General features: G+C 39.4%; 1 protein-coding gene across 19 annotated transcripts in view; it reads right to left on the bottom strand.

The window, feature by feature from the left end:
- Nucleotides 1-10994: 10994 nt before the first annotated feature.
- Nucleotides 10995-16849, bottom strand: part of PTK2 (protein tyrosine kinase 2) — a 418748-nt gene continuing 412893 nt past the window's right edge. For all 19 annotated transcript variants that reach the window (XM_072602962.1, XM_072602979.1, XM_072602958.1 and 16 more), the window contains 3 exons: nt 15939-16094; nt 14788-14868; nt 10995-12284 (listed from right to left, as the gene is read on the bottom strand). In XM_072602962.1, the coding sequence (XP_072459063.1) occupies nt 12072-12284; nt 14788-14868; nt 15939-16094 (450 nt within the window). In that variant the 3' untranslated portion in view covers nt 10995-12071. The remainder of the gene's footprint in view (nt 12285-14787; nt 14869-15938; nt 16095-16849) is intronic.

Raw genomic sequence — 16849 nt, 5'->3', positions numbered from 1 at the left:
CTGTAAAGAAGTTTGTTGTGTTGAATTGACCCCAAATTTCCTTCAGTCTGGAGGAAATTTTAGAGGTTCCCTCCGCTACAAGGTAAATCTAGAGGTCTCAGGGAGAGTAATGTTTTTAAGACAGTGAATCATCTGGTGACAAGGAACATCGTAGGTATTAATCTTCTTTATGGTGAATGATAGCGGTATTTTAAAAACTATTTATTGGCATTTTCATTTCCTCAGAGCCTGAGATCTATTATGTTTGGCCTTATTTATTTTAGACCCTGTCATTCATAATTCAAGTAGGGCCTGAATCCTTATCTTTGGCAGGGGCCATTCGTACACAAGTGAGGGATTATTTTGTTTTTTTAGTTATCTGTATATGTGTCTATCTCCCTACTGAACTCTAAGCTGTCTGGAAAAGGGACCAGGACTTGGGTGAACTTAGTGCTGGTTTCTGCATTGTATCTTACATGCAGTTTTGTCTATGAAAGCTGTTGAAATTGGTGAGGAAAAGGAGGATGCAATGGGAAGGAATGAGGTGAGTCTAATTACAATGTCTAAGATCACACAGTCTAATCCTCCTAATTTTATAGATGAGGAAACCACAAGTAGATGAATGTTTTCTCTGTTCCCACTCACACAGTAGCACTATTTATGACATGATACCTGTTTCTACCTCTTGATTCAAGCTACTCTCTCCAAGGTTACTCACAATGTTTAAAACCAGTGACCTTTTGTCAGCCCTTTTCCTTTTTGTTATCTCTGCAGCATCAGGTACTGTTCAACCATTGTTCTTCTGTACACTCCTACTCCTTCCTTCTTGGGTTTTCATGACACTCTTCTGTCATAATCTTGCCTTAGTTTTCATGATTTTTTCTTAGTTTTCTTTGCAAGTTCATCATCCTTGTCCCATCCATTTATGTCTGGACATGTTCTAAAAAGGTTCTTTCTTCTATATACTCTCTCCATGATCTCATGGACTCCTACAGATTTGTCTCTATGCAGATGACACCCATATCAACATCTCCAAATGCCCATGTGAATGTCCCAGAGGCATCTCACACCCCTACATGTTCAAAAGAAAACTCATTACCTTTTCCCCCAAACCCCTCACTGCCAATTTTCCCATTTCTCTAGGTGGCAGCATTTTTCTTCTGTTCACCTTGGTTCACAATGTAGGAGTCACTGCTCTACTTCTTCTCAAACTCTATATCCAATCAATTGACCACCCCTATTGATTTTGTATCTATTGTTTTTTCTTTACTTAAAACACAATCCCATAACTTAGGCCCTCTTCCCCCATACCTGGACTACTGCATTAGCCTCCTAAAGGGTCTCTCTGCCTCCAGGCAATCCCCTCTCCAATCCTTCTGCTATGTGGCTGTCATTTTGATCTTCCTAAAAAGCAGGTCTGAGCACATTATGCTCTCATACAAGGAATTTTAGGAGCTCTCCATTGCCCTTAGGATAAAATAAAAACTTCGGTTTTTGGCTCTTAAAATCTTCACAGTGTAGCTCCTACCTTTCTTTCCAGGCTGATCACACCACACTACCCTCATCCTCTCTACAATCTATGCAAAGCAGTCCTATTGCTGATGACACTACTAGGACATTCCATCTTCTATTTTTGTGATCCATGCTTGGAAAGTTTGCCCTCTGCATCTTTACCTTTTGAAACTCCCTTAGCTTCTTTCAAGGTTTAACTCAAGAACCACCTCTTTCAAGAGACTTCTCAAATCCCCAGCCCTTCCCCATCCCATCAGTGTTTTTATTTTATATCTATCCTGTAATACTTACCTGTGAACAGCCTGCATCTACCAATAGAACGTAGTCTCCATGGAGAGGTGGCAGCTAGGTGGTACACTGGATATTGTGCTGGGCCTGCATTCAGGAAGAACTGAGTTCAGATCTGGACTCAGATACTTACTGTGTGACCCTTGGCAAATCACTTAACTTTTTTTTTTTTTGCCCCAGTCAACTGTAAAATGAGGACAATAGTGATACCTTCCAGGGTTGGTGTGAGGATCAAATGATATAATATTTGTAAAGTGCTTAGCACCATGCTGGGCACATAAGAGGCACTTGGTGCATTTTCCTCCTCCTTTTCGGGACAAGAACTTTCTCACTTTTGACTTTATATCCATGGCAACTATCATAGTGGCAGGTATATAGTAGGTGCCTAATAAGTGTTTCTTGATTATCATAAAATACTAGCTATTCTATCAACCTCCTGCCTTGGAATTCTAGAACATGAGAACATTAATTCCAATGACTGCCCAGACACTGTTGGCTTCTTCTTCACTCTTCACCATCATTTACCCATGTAGCTAATCTTGTTTTTCTCTAACTAAAACATCTTTCATTGGCTCTCTTCTTTCCATACAGTCACTGCCTGAGTTCAGGCCCTCATCACCTCTTGCTTAGGGTACTGAAAGTCTCCTAACTGTTCTTCCTGGCTCAGGTATCTGTGCTATGGATGCTACACATGGCTACTGAGGTAGTTTTCTTAGAGCGGAAGTCTGACAATGTTAGACCCTCCCCAGTAAATTCCAGTGGCTCCCAACTAATGCTAGAATAAAATCTAAACTCTTCTAATTGTCATTTAAAATTCTTTAAAACCTGGCCCCTTCTCACCTTTCTAGCCTACTATCACATGACTCTACTTCACACATGGCCAGTGGCTGTTTTTCTACCAGGATACTTGATTTTCCCTCTCTGTACTTTTGTACTGGCTTATCCAGAATGTATACTCTTCTTATCTCCATCTCTTGGAATTCCTAGTGTCTTTCAAGATTCAGTTCATACATCAGTTCCTGCATATGACCCTCCCTCTCATTCTGTGTATATCCTGTATGTACATACATACATATGTGTTTTATATATATATATATATATACATATATACATATGTATATATATCTATCTATTTAGAATGTGAACTGTTGGTATCCATTAATTGGTGAATGATTAAATGAGTTACAGTTTGTGAATGGAATGAAATGTTACTGAACTATAGGAAGTAAAAATGAAGGGCCTGGAGGATTTGAATGAACTGATGTAGAGTGAAATGAATAGAATTATGAGAAATAGTTCTTATGATAACAAAAACATTATAACAAAAAAAACCCTTTGAAAGATTTCAGAACTCCATTCAATCCAGTGACCAATGGTGATTCTGGAGGATTGATGATGAAGCATATTATCCATCTCTTGACAAAGAACTGATGGCCTTCAAGATGCAGAATGTAGTACTCATTTATGGACATACCAAAACAGGAATTTCTTTTGATTGATCATGTATATTTATTTCAAAGGTTTTGTTTTCCAAAGGTGAGAAAATAAATGTTTGTTAATTGAATAAAAGTTCAGAAAAGAATGCAAACTCCTTTCAGCTGGAATTTCTTATTTTTGTCTTTGTATCTCCAGCACCAGTTAATGTGGTAGAGAGAGACTGAGGTAGAGAGAGGTCAGAAAAGGAAGGAAAGAAAAGTCAGGAGAAAAGGAAAAAGAGAATACCTTTTTTTGGGGAGAGTTTGTTATTTATCCTCAGAGTTTAATATATTGTTTATTAGGTGCTTATCAAAATTTGTTGAAATTAACTGAAAAGATACACTCCAAAATGAAGGGAGGGCAGTCACAGAAAAATCGAAGGCAAGTAGAAATAGAACACCCAGTAAGGTCAGAAGTAAACAAAACAGTTTCTTTCCTGTAGCATTGCCTTTGTGTTAACACTTTGCACGGGCCCTTTATAAATAAAAGGGTTACTTGCCTAGCACACAGTAGGCACTTAATAAGTATTGATTGACAATAGAGAGGTTTTTTTGTTAAGTTCTTATTGTGTTTATCTGCAAAGGAGGATGACCTCTAAATTAGAAACTGCAGAACAAAAATGACAAAAGAGGAAGTATATGAGATAGTCAGAGAGTAACCAGGCTGCCTTTTTTGAGTTCAAGACATTTCGCCCAAATGGAAGATATTCTAGGATCCTGAAAGAACTAGCAGATATGATTGCTGAGCCATTGTCAGTGACCTGTGAAAGATGATGGAAAGTGGGGGAAGTACCATGAGATCAGAGATGGGAAAATGTTATTCTGATTTCCCTCCAAAAATGGAGGGAACATCTATAAAGTACAGGTCATGGAGCTTGACTGCATTTCCTGAGAGGAGATCATTAAAGAGATAGCTGGATGGCAAAGATGTAAAGGAAGTGGTGATTCCCAAGAGTCAGGTATGGCTTCATCCAAAGCAGGTCATGCCACACTAACCTCATCTCCTGTTTGACATGATTGCCAAATGAGTAGATGAGGAGAATGCTGTGGATATTGTTTACTCAGGAGAGTTTAGCAAAGCTTTTGATAAAGTATCTCATGGAGAATATGAAGCAAGGTGGACTAGACAATAATATAAGTGGATGGATTCAGAACTGCTTGGTCAGAATCAAAGGGCTGCCAGTGTTGTTAATGGTTCAATGTCAATGTCATGCCAGAAGATCTCCAGTGGAGTACTCAGGGGTCTGTGCTTGGCCCTGAATTATTTAACATGTTCATCAATGACTTAGATAAAGGGATACATGGTATGCTCATTGAATTTGCAGAAGACTTGAAGTGGAAGGGGGGAGGTGACTAGCACAGTGGAATATAGAGTCAGGATTCAAAAGGATTTTTTGATAGGCTAGAGCATTGGGCTGAATCTGATACAATGAAATTCAACATGGATAAATGTCAAGTCTTGCCCTTGGGTACCAACAATTAAACAATAAACTTTTAAGTGCTTATTCTATGCCAGGCACTGTGCTAAGTACCAGGGATACACAGAAAAAGCAAAAGCAAAAACAGTCTCTGCCTTCTGGGAGCTTACATTCAAATCGGGGAGACAACATATATAATAAATTGGTGTGTACAGAGAAGATAAATTCAGAGCAGATTGAAGGTAGCCTTAGAAGGGAAAGCACTAGCAACTAGGGATTGGGGTGGGGGCTAGCAGAGGCCTTCTGGAGAAGTTAACGCTTGAGCCAAAACTCAAAGGAAGCCAGGGATTGAACAAGACAGAGGGTAAGAGGGAAGGCATTCCAGGCATGGGGGACAGCCAGGACAGAGAACCAGAGGGGAGAGATCTAGTACTGTGTGTGAACAATAAGTATGTCACTGTCTATAGGGTGGATGGCATGAAAAGAAGGTTAGTATTGAGTGGAGAGAGTGTATAACATGGTCAGACCTATATTTTAGGAAAATCAGCTATGTGGAGGGTAGATTAGAGTAACTCAGGATAGGGAGAACAATTAGGCTGATATTATAATATTTCTGATGAGAACTGAGGAGGGCCTGAATTGTGAGAGGGGAGAAGAGAATATTTGGCAATTGACTGCATGTGAGTGAGGAAGAGAGGGGTGTCAAAGATGGCCCTGTGGTGTGAACCGGATTGTCTGGTAGAATGGTGGTAGCCTGCACGGTAAGAGGGTCATTCTGAAGAGTGGTGGGTTTTATGGGAAAGAAGTGCTTTTCTGAACATGTTGTGCTTGAGGTACCTACAGGACATCCAGTTCCAAGTGTCCAACAGGCAGCTGACGGTCATGGACTGGATCTGAGCTGTGGATGAATCAGTCTGGGAATTATCTGAGTAGAGGCAAGGATGGTGCCTCTTTGCGCCCTTTAGTATGTGATCAGATTAGGAAGCACCAGGGTGGGGGCTTTCCCAGAAGTGGGGAGGTGAATGGCTATTGGCCCCTGCAGCGAGGTCTAGCCAGCCAAGCGCTGGTAGCTTCTGCTGCGTCTTGCTCCCTCCCTCCCCTTCTCCTGGAAACTGATTGGTCTCTATTGTGTCGCACTCCATTAGCTAAATTAATTGACATCTCCTGCAGTCCCTTTGAGTGCTGCCTTTCTGGAGTTTTAGCCTGAAAGCTTGGTGCCATGCAACAATCAGTCCCTGTGTATCTGTGTTAAGAAAAGATTCTAAGGCTGTGAATAATCTAAAAATCATTTCTATTTGGCCTTCCATATTTACATTTGAAAGAATTTCAGAATCTCAGAGTTGGGAGGAACCTCAGGTCATCTAGTTTAATTTCTACCTCAAAGAAGAAGATCCTCCCCATGATTCTCTGCAAGGGAGCACATATTTACTGAGTTACCTACTATGTATCCTGTCCTGTAGCAGGCACTGTGAGGGGATCCGAAGGAAGTATGAAACAATATATAGCCCTTGCCTTTGAGTTATAGTTTGGCTAGGGAGAGAAGACTTTTAAGACTTTGCTTTATCACACTACATATATTCTTGTATTTGTTCTCTAAGTGCACATACAGAATCAGAACTGTAGACTATTGGGCTGGGAGGTGTTTCTGAGGTCATCTACCCCAGCTCTCACTAGATCAATCAAGTAAGGTCTAAAAAGCTTAGTGAGGTCTTTCTCTAGCCAAGTCGGATTACATAAATTACTTGGGCAGGAGTATTCTTTCTGTATTCATGTTTATATGTTTATTTTGTATGAATGTGTGTATATATTACATGCATATGTATGTATTTTATACATACACACACACATGTGCTTGCATGCATAGTTTGGTGTTAACAGTGGACAGAGTACTAGACCTGGAGTCAAGAAAACCTGAGTTGAAATCCAGCCTCACATTACTTGTTAGCTATATGACCTTGGGCAAATTACTTCTGTCTGCCTCAGTTTCTTCATCTGTAAAAATGGGGATAATGATAGCACCTCCTTTCCAAGGTCATTGTGAGGATCACAGGAGATGGTTGCAAAACACCTGGTAAATTTTGAAGTGTTATATAAATGCTTGTTATTGTAGAGTTGTTTCAGTTGTGTCTGACTCTGCATGACCTTATTTGGGGTTTTCTTGGCAAAGATACTGGAATGGCTCATCATTTCCTTCTCTAGCTCATTTTACAGATGAGGTAACAGAGGCAAAAAGGGTTAAGTGACTTATCCAGGGTCACCCAGCTTGTAAGTGTTTGAGGTCGGATTTGAACTCACTAAGAGTCTTCCTGACTCCAGCACTGAGCTATCTAGCTATTATTACATAATCACATGTATATAAGATCAAACACAAAACTGCATGAGAGACGGCCTGGAGTATGGGTAGAGAACTGGCCTTGGAACCAAGAAGACCAAGGTTCAAGCCCTTCTGTAGGCATCACCAAACTTCTCAGTGCTCTAGGAAACTTTCTAACATTATATATTGAAGAGAAGACTTTGTATGCTGGGATTTACCTCTACCCTGAAATCATAGTCCAACCTACATCCTTACACTTACATGATGATACACATCGTGTCATACAAGTATGGAGGAATTCAGAGAAATTCCTATCAATACAAAGGCTGCGACAGAAAGAGGTTGACCCCAAAATCTGGAACTAGGGACACAATGAATGATAATCACCAGGATGCAGATTTTGGCTTTAGATAAGGCCAGTTTCCTGGCCTTAAATAGAAGGCTGCCTTGTGAAGTTATGAGTTCACCATTATTAGAGGTATTGGTCAAGGATGGTAGTAAGCAGATTCCATTTTCATGCCAGAGCTGGAATAAAGGATTACTGAAGCTCTTTCCAGTTCTGAGATACTGTATGATGTACCACACTAGATATATTTGCAAGGGACCTTAGGCATGCTCCCTTTAAGACGATATGCTATAACAGAATCTTGGACAGAAAACAGGAGATTCGAGTTCTGGTTCTGCCTTTGCCCCATATACTTGATCTGAGAAATTGGACAAATAAGTTTCTTCAAACATCAGTTCTTTCAATCATATCTTACGTTACAGTGTCTGGACCCCTTGCCATTCTGGTCACCTCCTTTTAAGTGTATTTTCCTAAAATGTGGCACCCACAATTGGACAAAATACTTCATACGGAGTCTGAACTGCAGCCTAAGAGCTATTTTGGCAGCTATGTTATAGTGATGGTATTATGGTTTGCAATAAAATAAAATCTCTGGTGCTTGTCACTTGAAATGGCTGTCATCTTTTTACTTGGATAGTTGATTTTTTTTTTTAAAACCACAAGCCTTTATGTTTAACTCTCTATTAAACTTCATTTTATCTTTTTGATTTAGGCATATAGAACTAGCCTTTCAAAATATCTTTCAATACTAATTATTAGCTCTTCCTTTCAGACTTATCACCTAAAAATTGACAAGTGTATCTTTTTGTCTTCATCCATGCCTTGATAAGAATGTTGAAATGATAGTGTTAAGGTTAGAGTTCTTCAGCAGGTCACTGTAAGTTAAACTCCAGGTTCACATGGATTCATTTATCAATACTTTTTGGGTATGGTTCTTTAGCTAGCTATGAATCTCTGTAAACATATCAGTCTGATCATGGTAGAATTATAGAAATGTGTTAATGAAAAAAATAGCATAAGAATACATTTAGTCCAGCCATCTGCTTGAATACACTGCGTGATGGAGAACTCAGTACTGTATGAGATATTTCCTTCAATTTTGGGCAATAAAATGTTAAGGAATTTTTTTTTTGTTGAGCCCCAAAATGATTTCCTATTATTTCCCACCCATTGATCCTAATCTGATATACTGTAGCCAAGAATGAATTTAATGCCTCTCCTGTGTGATAGGCCTTGCAATAACGAACATGGTTGCCACTAGCTTTCTCCATGTTGGACATCCCTACTTTTCATCACCATCTTTGATATATGGCCAGAAAAAGGGAACTGTTACACTAATATTCTTTCTTATTTGAGTTTTACGATAATGTTATGAGGTACACAAATGCTAACAGGATCTTTCTTTACAGAGTTGGTAACACATTTATATTAGTGGAGAGATTTTCTTAATGTCACTGCTAGCAATGCTGTGACTCAAATGTAGGCCAAAAGGGTTGAAGCGAATGACTTCACGTTTACTGCTTGTTACATCAGGTTCCCCTATCACATTTCTAAGGTATTTGAGGGTAAGGCCTATTTTAGAGGGAGTGCTAATTGTGGAATGATTGTCACTAAGTGTTCCTTCTGCTGTGTCATTCTATGATTAAGTTGAGAAATTAAATAACCAGTGACCTCCATGATGACCAGAAACCACAGATGAACTTGGTTGGCATGATCCTTTCCTTTGGCATTCCCTGATTTCCTTCTTTCTTCAGAAGCAACATCACCATTCCATTCCTCAAATGTTCTTCATACATTTGAAATATCCTGGTTCCTTTCTTTCTTTTATTTATAGAAGATCTTTATCTTCTTGACTTGCAAACTCATCCAAGAGAAACCAGGATGTCTCTGGAAAAATGCCAAATCATGATCTAAGTTCACCAAGTTTCAAGTAATTTTGAAAATAAACATTGGGTAAATTATTTCTATAATCACAGCCTGCCACTTTAACCGTGAATCCCTCTAGATATGCTTATCTACTTGTTGGTTCCCTCAAAGCCAAAGTTTCACACTCAGTCAAGTTGGGCCTTTCCCTTTTTGTAAGGAGAATGAAGATGAGGATGGAGGGATAGAAAATGGAGCCCCAAACATGAGTCTTGAGAAGGGTAGCATGACTCTGATTTCAAGACAAATGTGCATGGTATAGATATAACTGAATATAGTTCACTGATTTGGATCCTTTGAGTTGTGCCAAGAGAGAACTACCCACAGGGTTAAAAATCTGAATAAAATAGAAACATAAATGAAGAAGATGGGCAATTTCACAAAATGAAAGGCAGCATATTCTGAAAATTTTTTTTCTTTGTTTAATAAAAACTGAACCCAACTTCCTCTTTTTAAGGAATCTTTAGAGAAGGAAAAAGTTTCTTAGAATCAATCTTCAGAGGACCCTGGAATTTAATGTCTTGGTCAAGAAGTAAAGAAGACAGAAAGAAGATGTCTTAGGATGTTAGTTCCTAGAAATAGAGCTCTCATTTTAGTATTTAAGACTGAGCATATAAGAAGGGATTGAGAGAGATCTGAAAGGGCAAGAAACCTGAATTTCATGTTAAAAAATCCCTAGGGGAACTTTTAGGCACAGTGCCATGCTTTTAATTTTAAACAGGGAGAGAACATAGGAAATTAGTCCATGATCCCTATGAAATGAGTTAAAATCAACGAAATTGATGAGGGTGTAGGAGTGAAGGTCAGAAACAGAGCCAAACAAAGCAGGCTGACCATGGAATTTTTAAATAAGGCACAAGACGACCATGGCAGTCTGAAGACAAGTAAGAATCTCCAGGGGCCAGGGATCCTTATTCTAATAGTTAGGGCACTTTTTATGTTGTTTTTAAAAGAGAAATAGATGACTATGAAGTAGGAATCTCTTTCCTTTAAGTGGGAATTGTTAAATGTCTTGAGTATGTGCCACTGGAGAGGGTTCTGCCTTGTTTTTCATCTCTGGTACTGCCTGGCCTGGAAGAAGACCTTTCCTTTCTCTAAGGAAGAATCCTTTTAGTTTGCCACTCTCCATCCTGTGGTCACACGGTTATGGTTCAGCCAGCTGTAGCACTCCCTGATTCTAGAATCATAGGGATTCAAGTGGAAATCATCTAAAACTCTTACATTTTACAGAGCGAGGAAACAAGAGGCCCAGAGAATGGAAGTATGTGACTTGGCCAAGATTATCTACTTAGTAAACAGCAGAACAAGGACATGATCCTGGTCTTCTTATTCTAAATTTGAGGCTTTCTTCGATATTGCAGGCTATTCTGATCTGGCTCAGTTCCATCCAGGTCAGACCACCTAATTTTGGTCTTAACGATGCTCCACCCCCCTGCTCTCTGCACCCCCCCTCCATTAGATTCCTATGGAAATATCTTGCTTGGCTAGAGTTTTACTCACATATTTTTAATCAAACTTTTCCAATATCAACTGGAGGATTATTTTTGATTTTTATGACATATTAAACAAAAAGATCTGAAGTGGTTTTATTTTCCAAGGTGGCTCGATTAAATCCTTCTCTTTAGAGGCAAGAGTCTTAAGAATGTACAGAGGAGAAAATGTAACAAGATCCTTCTTAAAAAGGAAGATGTCTCTGCACCAAGGAGAAGAACCAAAAGGAAAGAATTACACTGTGGACGTCACTGGTAACACCTTTTTAATAGGTCAAAGTAACTGTACAGTTCATTATATTCTTCCTGAGAATAATTTATTTCCCCCAACAAACTAAAGGGAGTGTATTTTTCATTATTATTTAACAGAAAGGATGGTATAACTCAAAAACAAAAGAAAACGCGACCCCTCCGTGGGAGCGCTTTCCCCAAAAGGAGGACACACAAGGATGGGTGAGTTAACTAGAGCGGCTTTTAAAATATTCGACATGGCTTTAATCTTTCTTTATAAATTATATAAAAATGGGGAACAGGGATGGTTACAGAACCTCTTTTCCAAATGCACTTTCAATGTGCTCTGGTACAAAGCAGCATTTCTGCTTTCATGGAAAATAACATTGCTACAAAAAACTGGCACATTATTCTGGTGAAAAAAGAGAAGAGTTTTTTTAGTTGTGTTCTATAGCTACTTTCCAACCAAATGCTTCACACATCCACATGAAAGGAAAAGGCAGGAAAGATGGGAAGAACTTTAGTTTGTTCTGAAATGACTGAAGTCTTCAAAATATAGCTTTGATTTTCTTTCTCTGTAAATTGGGATTAGCATATTGCAACTTAAAGTATTTCAATTTTAAAAAAATTCCAGTCTGGATAATATCTGTACTGTAGGCAAAAGAATTCTCAGCCCTTTGGGTTTCCCAGAATTCTCCACTTGACAACTTTTTTTTTTTCAACCTGCAGCTTGCACAGTTCAGGCTTTAAAATTGTAATCCCTTGACCCCACTGGGCACAAGCATCCTCTAGAATGGCATGAAAAATGAAACTGTTCTTCAGGAGTCTTAGGAGCTTCGTGTACAAGCTTCATTCTCAAAATATCATGTTTTTGGATCCCAGACCATTTGAACATCATGATTAAAAAACAAAAACAAAAACAACAAAAATCTGTGGCTAAACTTGAAATGATCAACAATTTTCTACCAGCTGGAGCAGGAATTGGTGGCAACCCAAGGAATACACAGGATTCATCTTCACTGCTGGTGGAAGGCTGGACGACATTTTCAAAAGGGTGAGGCTGAGACAACTCTTAAATAACTTTCCTTGACAACCTCAGTGTGGCCTGGCCTGCCCCAGCATTTTCAATCTTGCTTGATCAATGACATCTAGTAAGTTTTTGGCATCTACAGCCAGTGCATGAGCGGCAGTTAGCATTTGCTTTTTGTAGTCCTGCTGGAGGCTGGTCATGACGTATTGTTGTGCCAGTTTCATCTTGTTGATCAGCTCACCCAGGTCCGAATTCAACAGCTTCTGGGCCATCTCAATCTGGGAGAAAAGAGAGTCAGGTCAGAATGGTAGATGGAAAATTGCAATTATTTAATGATTTTTCCTTTGTATACTGGCTAAAATGGACAGGAGACTGGGAAAGTCATATGGGAATAGGACTCCCTGTGCTTTCTTACCCATAATCTGAACTTCAGTAGACCCATTTAGATAATGTACAAATACTTCATAAGGCCCTCCCTTCTTAGTGGTGAGAACCATAAGATTTTTCTTTCTTGCTCATTTCAAAAAGAGTCTGTTTTCCCCAAGTACATCTACCACAGTGCTAAAGTAAAAAAAACCAATCCTTTCCCCCCAAGTATTCATATAGTAGACTAAAAGCCCAGGAATCTTCTCAGACCACTCTAGAAGTCCCTTGACTCTGTTAAACCAGATAGAATCTGTGAGAAGGAATTACTTGGGAGGCAGGAGAATGGCCTGGCCTTGTTCTCCTTCCCATCTTCCTTCTCCTTTCTCACTCTGGACAGAGGAGAACCTTAGAATGTTGGAAGATTAGAGAATTTGGATTTTTTCATCAGTGCTCTAACAGTATTCCCAGGACAGAGACTGAAGGAACAGCAGATTCAAGGGTTTATATGGAGCCCAGAAAAAAAGCTACATCATACTTTAGGGAAACACCTGGAGGACCACATGAAAACATTCTCTGGGAGCTGTGGACCTTATTTGCCTCATGTGCTCCCATTTCCCTATGAACTCTATATACTTCTGGAAGAGAATATCAGAGACTCTTTTTTGGAAGGGGAAATGGGGGAGAAGAGGAGGATGTTTTGTACCAAATGTCCTTGTTATAACACTATAGCAAATACCTCTAACTAATAGCTATTAGGTCTGGCTGACTAAATGGTATTATTGTTAATCATGAAGCACACCAGTAGGGGCTCATGAGCTATACAGTATTGGAAAAGCAGTTCCGGTAATAACAGGCCCTTTCAAATTGACTAGAAATAAAGGATAAAACAAAGAATGAAACAAGCCTTTCTCCAAAGGGCAAGGCTACTTTGTGTGGGAGAGCATGAAGACTTGCCCTGTTTCCTCTCAGGTAAAGAACTAACCTGGGTGAGAATTGAGAAAAGACCTTGCCTGAATAGCTTGGTGTGAGGATCCCAATCCTTCATGTTCCATCTTATACACTGCTCAGATTTTCTTCAGAGGTAATATGAACTATGATCCCCAAGGCACTGAACTAGAAACAAAAGTTCTTACTCTCTGACACATGGACACCTAAGGTTTCAAATTGATCCTGAGGACCTTCTGTGCACAACGACAGTGTTAGAGGACTCTTTGTAGGAAAGGCAGAGAAGCTCAAGTGCCTTAGAAGGATAACTGTGCCCCGAGTGAGAGGCACATCAGTTTAGTGGAAAAGAGCACTGAACTTGGGATCAGGAGAGTTGGGTTCAAATTCAGATTAACATTCACTAGCTGAGTGACTACAGGTAAGTCATCAATACTCTGAAAGTCTCAGGTTCATCATTTATAAAATGAAGTTATATGTGGTTTTATAAGCAGGGTACTTTGGAAACATACCAGCGCTATTTACCAAAATCACTTATACTTATTTGGGGTGAGATTGTGAAGACTGATGGGAAGGGAGCTGATGTTGGTAAGAAAAGTAATAACAAAAATAGTTTATCTGTAACTCAATGTTCAAAGGTCTCTTCCAGTTCTAGGACTCTGCTATTCAATGAATTTAGTTCAACAGACTTTATTAGGAACTAGAATGTGGAAGGCCTTCAGCTTCCTAGGAACTTAGGCAAAGCAATATACACCTTCCCAAGGGCATTTTGTTACTTAGTAGTCAGGGACAACATTCTTTTTCTACCCCATTGATGTGTCGCTCCTAGAGACTCTAATGGCTCGGCATCATGGGAATGTGCCTTGCTTGTTACGTGGAGCTTATTCAACCACGGCCAGGTGAGATATAGATGGGCAGGCTGCAAATGGGAAATTGGGAGAAAATACCATGGATTGTAATGTTTTTGTTGTGATTCTCTGAGACTTATCGAGGCAAAAGATACACGCTCCTTTCAAATTATTTCTCTCACCCTCTCCTGTTACACATCCACTCTGTATCTGAGAATTCTGGTATCTTAGTATGCTCAGGTGACTACCAGCAAAATCAGAACAGGCAAAATCAATGGAAATAACAAGAGCAGCTTGTTTACATGGCATTTGGAGATTTGCCAAGTGCTTTCACTATATTATTTCTTTGATTTTCACAACTGTCAGTGCTATAGCTAATGCCATTCCCATTTTCCAGATGTGGAGGATGAGGTACAGAGGGATTAACAGACTTGCCCAGAATCATGGGGCTAGGAAGTGTCAGGGTAAGATCTGAATTCAGGCACTCGTCATTCCAAGTCCAGAACTCTATCAAGGCACTGCTCTGAGGGGGAAAGCAAACATGAAGCCGGACTCTTGAGTAGAGATGACCAGCAGCACTAACAAGGGCCCCAGGAGAAGGCACACACCAGAGACTGCGCCTTACCTCTCTGTGAGTGCTTGCTGGGAGTGTAGGAATGGTCTCATCCACTGTTGCTAGCAATGTTCTTAGGGCCAAGCCAACTTCCTAATGGAGAACAATCAGAGCATTCAACAGGAACATAACAGCAACACAAGGATCTGCTTTTTTTTTTGTCAACTGTATTTTATTCCATGTGAGGAACTTCCTCCTCCTTACCACCATTCTCTAAGTAATAATAGACAAAGGTGAAAGGCCACTGTCTTTATTTTACGTAAGGAAACTGAAACCCAGAGAAACTGAGCATAGTAGCTCTGGTCCCTTCAGCCCCTTCAGTCATTTATGACACATGCAGTGCTGGAACCCAACCAAGTCTTCTGACCTTACATCTTGTGCTTTTAATTCAAGCAGACAATGCTATCCACCCCGATTAGTGCTAACACCTCCTGACAAACAACTCTAAACACCATTAATCCAAAGAGCTTAAAGCATTTTCATGCCTCATCTCATTTAAAAAAATTATTTTTAAGTTAGAAGTATCTAAATAAAGGAAATAAGTTATATAATCATGTTTACTAACTCATGTTCTTAGATATTAAATATTTTAAAATTTTTTTAACTTTAATAAAATATCTTGTTTTGCTTATGTGCCTTTCTCTTTCTTTTTCTTCTGTGACATTTTAATTTTCATTCTTTCTATTGACCTCAGAATGAACATACTAAAGTCTGTGGGAAAGTATCATTATTCTCATTTGACAGAATGACAAAGTCAACAACACAGAGCACTGTGAAGTTTGAGCTAGAGACCTAAATTAACCAAGTCCTCAAACTGGAGTAATGTTTCTTTAAAATGTTTTTGTTATGCTAAGGAAGAAAACTCCTATCTGACAGATGAAGTCATGTAGTAATGTGGAAAGCATACCATGACAAACAGTGCTAAGTAACTGTGCCTCTCATGCATCTCCCCATTTTTTTTTTTTTACTCAGTACAAGCTTTTCTGCTGATCTGAAAGCAGATCGACCAGAGCACCAACCTGAGCCTTTTGTAGGAAAAAGTCCCCAAACCATCTACCAACACATGACTCACCAGAGTATTTTTTTGTTGATTATCAGAACATGTTATAAATACATATATGTATAAAAATGTGTAGATAGGTAGGTAATGTTACTTTTTTTACCTTTACCATAGGAACATATTCCTCTGGGGGTGCAGGCTGTATCTTGCTGGACATTTCTATGACAGCTTTCACCAGGCCAGTTACATTCTCATAGACTTTGTCATTGGAGCGGTCCAGATTGGCAGTAGGAGGGGGGCTGATTTCCTGGGGCTGCAGCTGAGGAGGGAAGGTGGTTATTTCTTGTTTCTCCAGCAGAGGGAGGTCACATCACTTTTATTAAATCAAGACAGGCTTTCAACAGAGCTCAAAGCAGGTAAGAACATGATCAAGTTTTATTTAGCGCACTGGATATTTGGTTTGAAGATGACACTGAAAGCAACTGATCTAAATCATAAACAACGAACTTCATATTTTCTGACTTTGAGCTCAGTTAATGAAAGAAATGGTAATCACATAAGCTATAAAAAACTCAAGGGTCATTCAGAGAGGTGATCTAGTATGCCCAACAAAATGATCCATTTGCAAAGAATTGGTACACTTTACTCCTCTGTCAAGAAACACCAGATTACAGATAGGCCGTATTTATTTAGTTGAAGAAGACAAGGCAGACTCTCTCCTCCTACATTCTCTCTGGGTGGACCCTGCTTAACTGGTAGTCCCACAGATGAGCCCTTAAATGTAAGGAATCTGATATGGGGGAAGGGGGGAAATGAAGGGATGGGGTTATAAATGGTGAATTAATTACATGCATTCCCTTTACACATTAAAAGATGATATGCAGAAGTTTTCTTTAAAACGGGGATCATTTATTTCATAGAATGGCAGAATGTTAGTAATGGAGGCAGAAATCACCTAGTTTAATCTCCTAATTTTATAGATAAGGAAACAAGGCCTAAGAATGGAATTGATATGTCCATGGTCAAACATAGCCAGGACCTGAACTTGGGTTTCTTGACATCAAGTTTAGTGTT

This window comes from Notamacropus eugenii, chromosome 4 (assembly GCF_028372415.1).
Source record: "Notamacropus eugenii isolate mMacEug1 chromosome 4, mMacEug1.pri_v2, whole genome shotgun sequence".
Classification (NCBI taxonomy): domain Eukaryota; kingdom Metazoa; phylum Chordata; class Mammalia; order Diprotodontia; family Macropodidae; genus Notamacropus; species Notamacropus eugenii.
The sequence above is the reverse complement of the archived record's forward strand: the minus strand, read 5'-3'. Positions and strand labels throughout refer to the sequence as shown.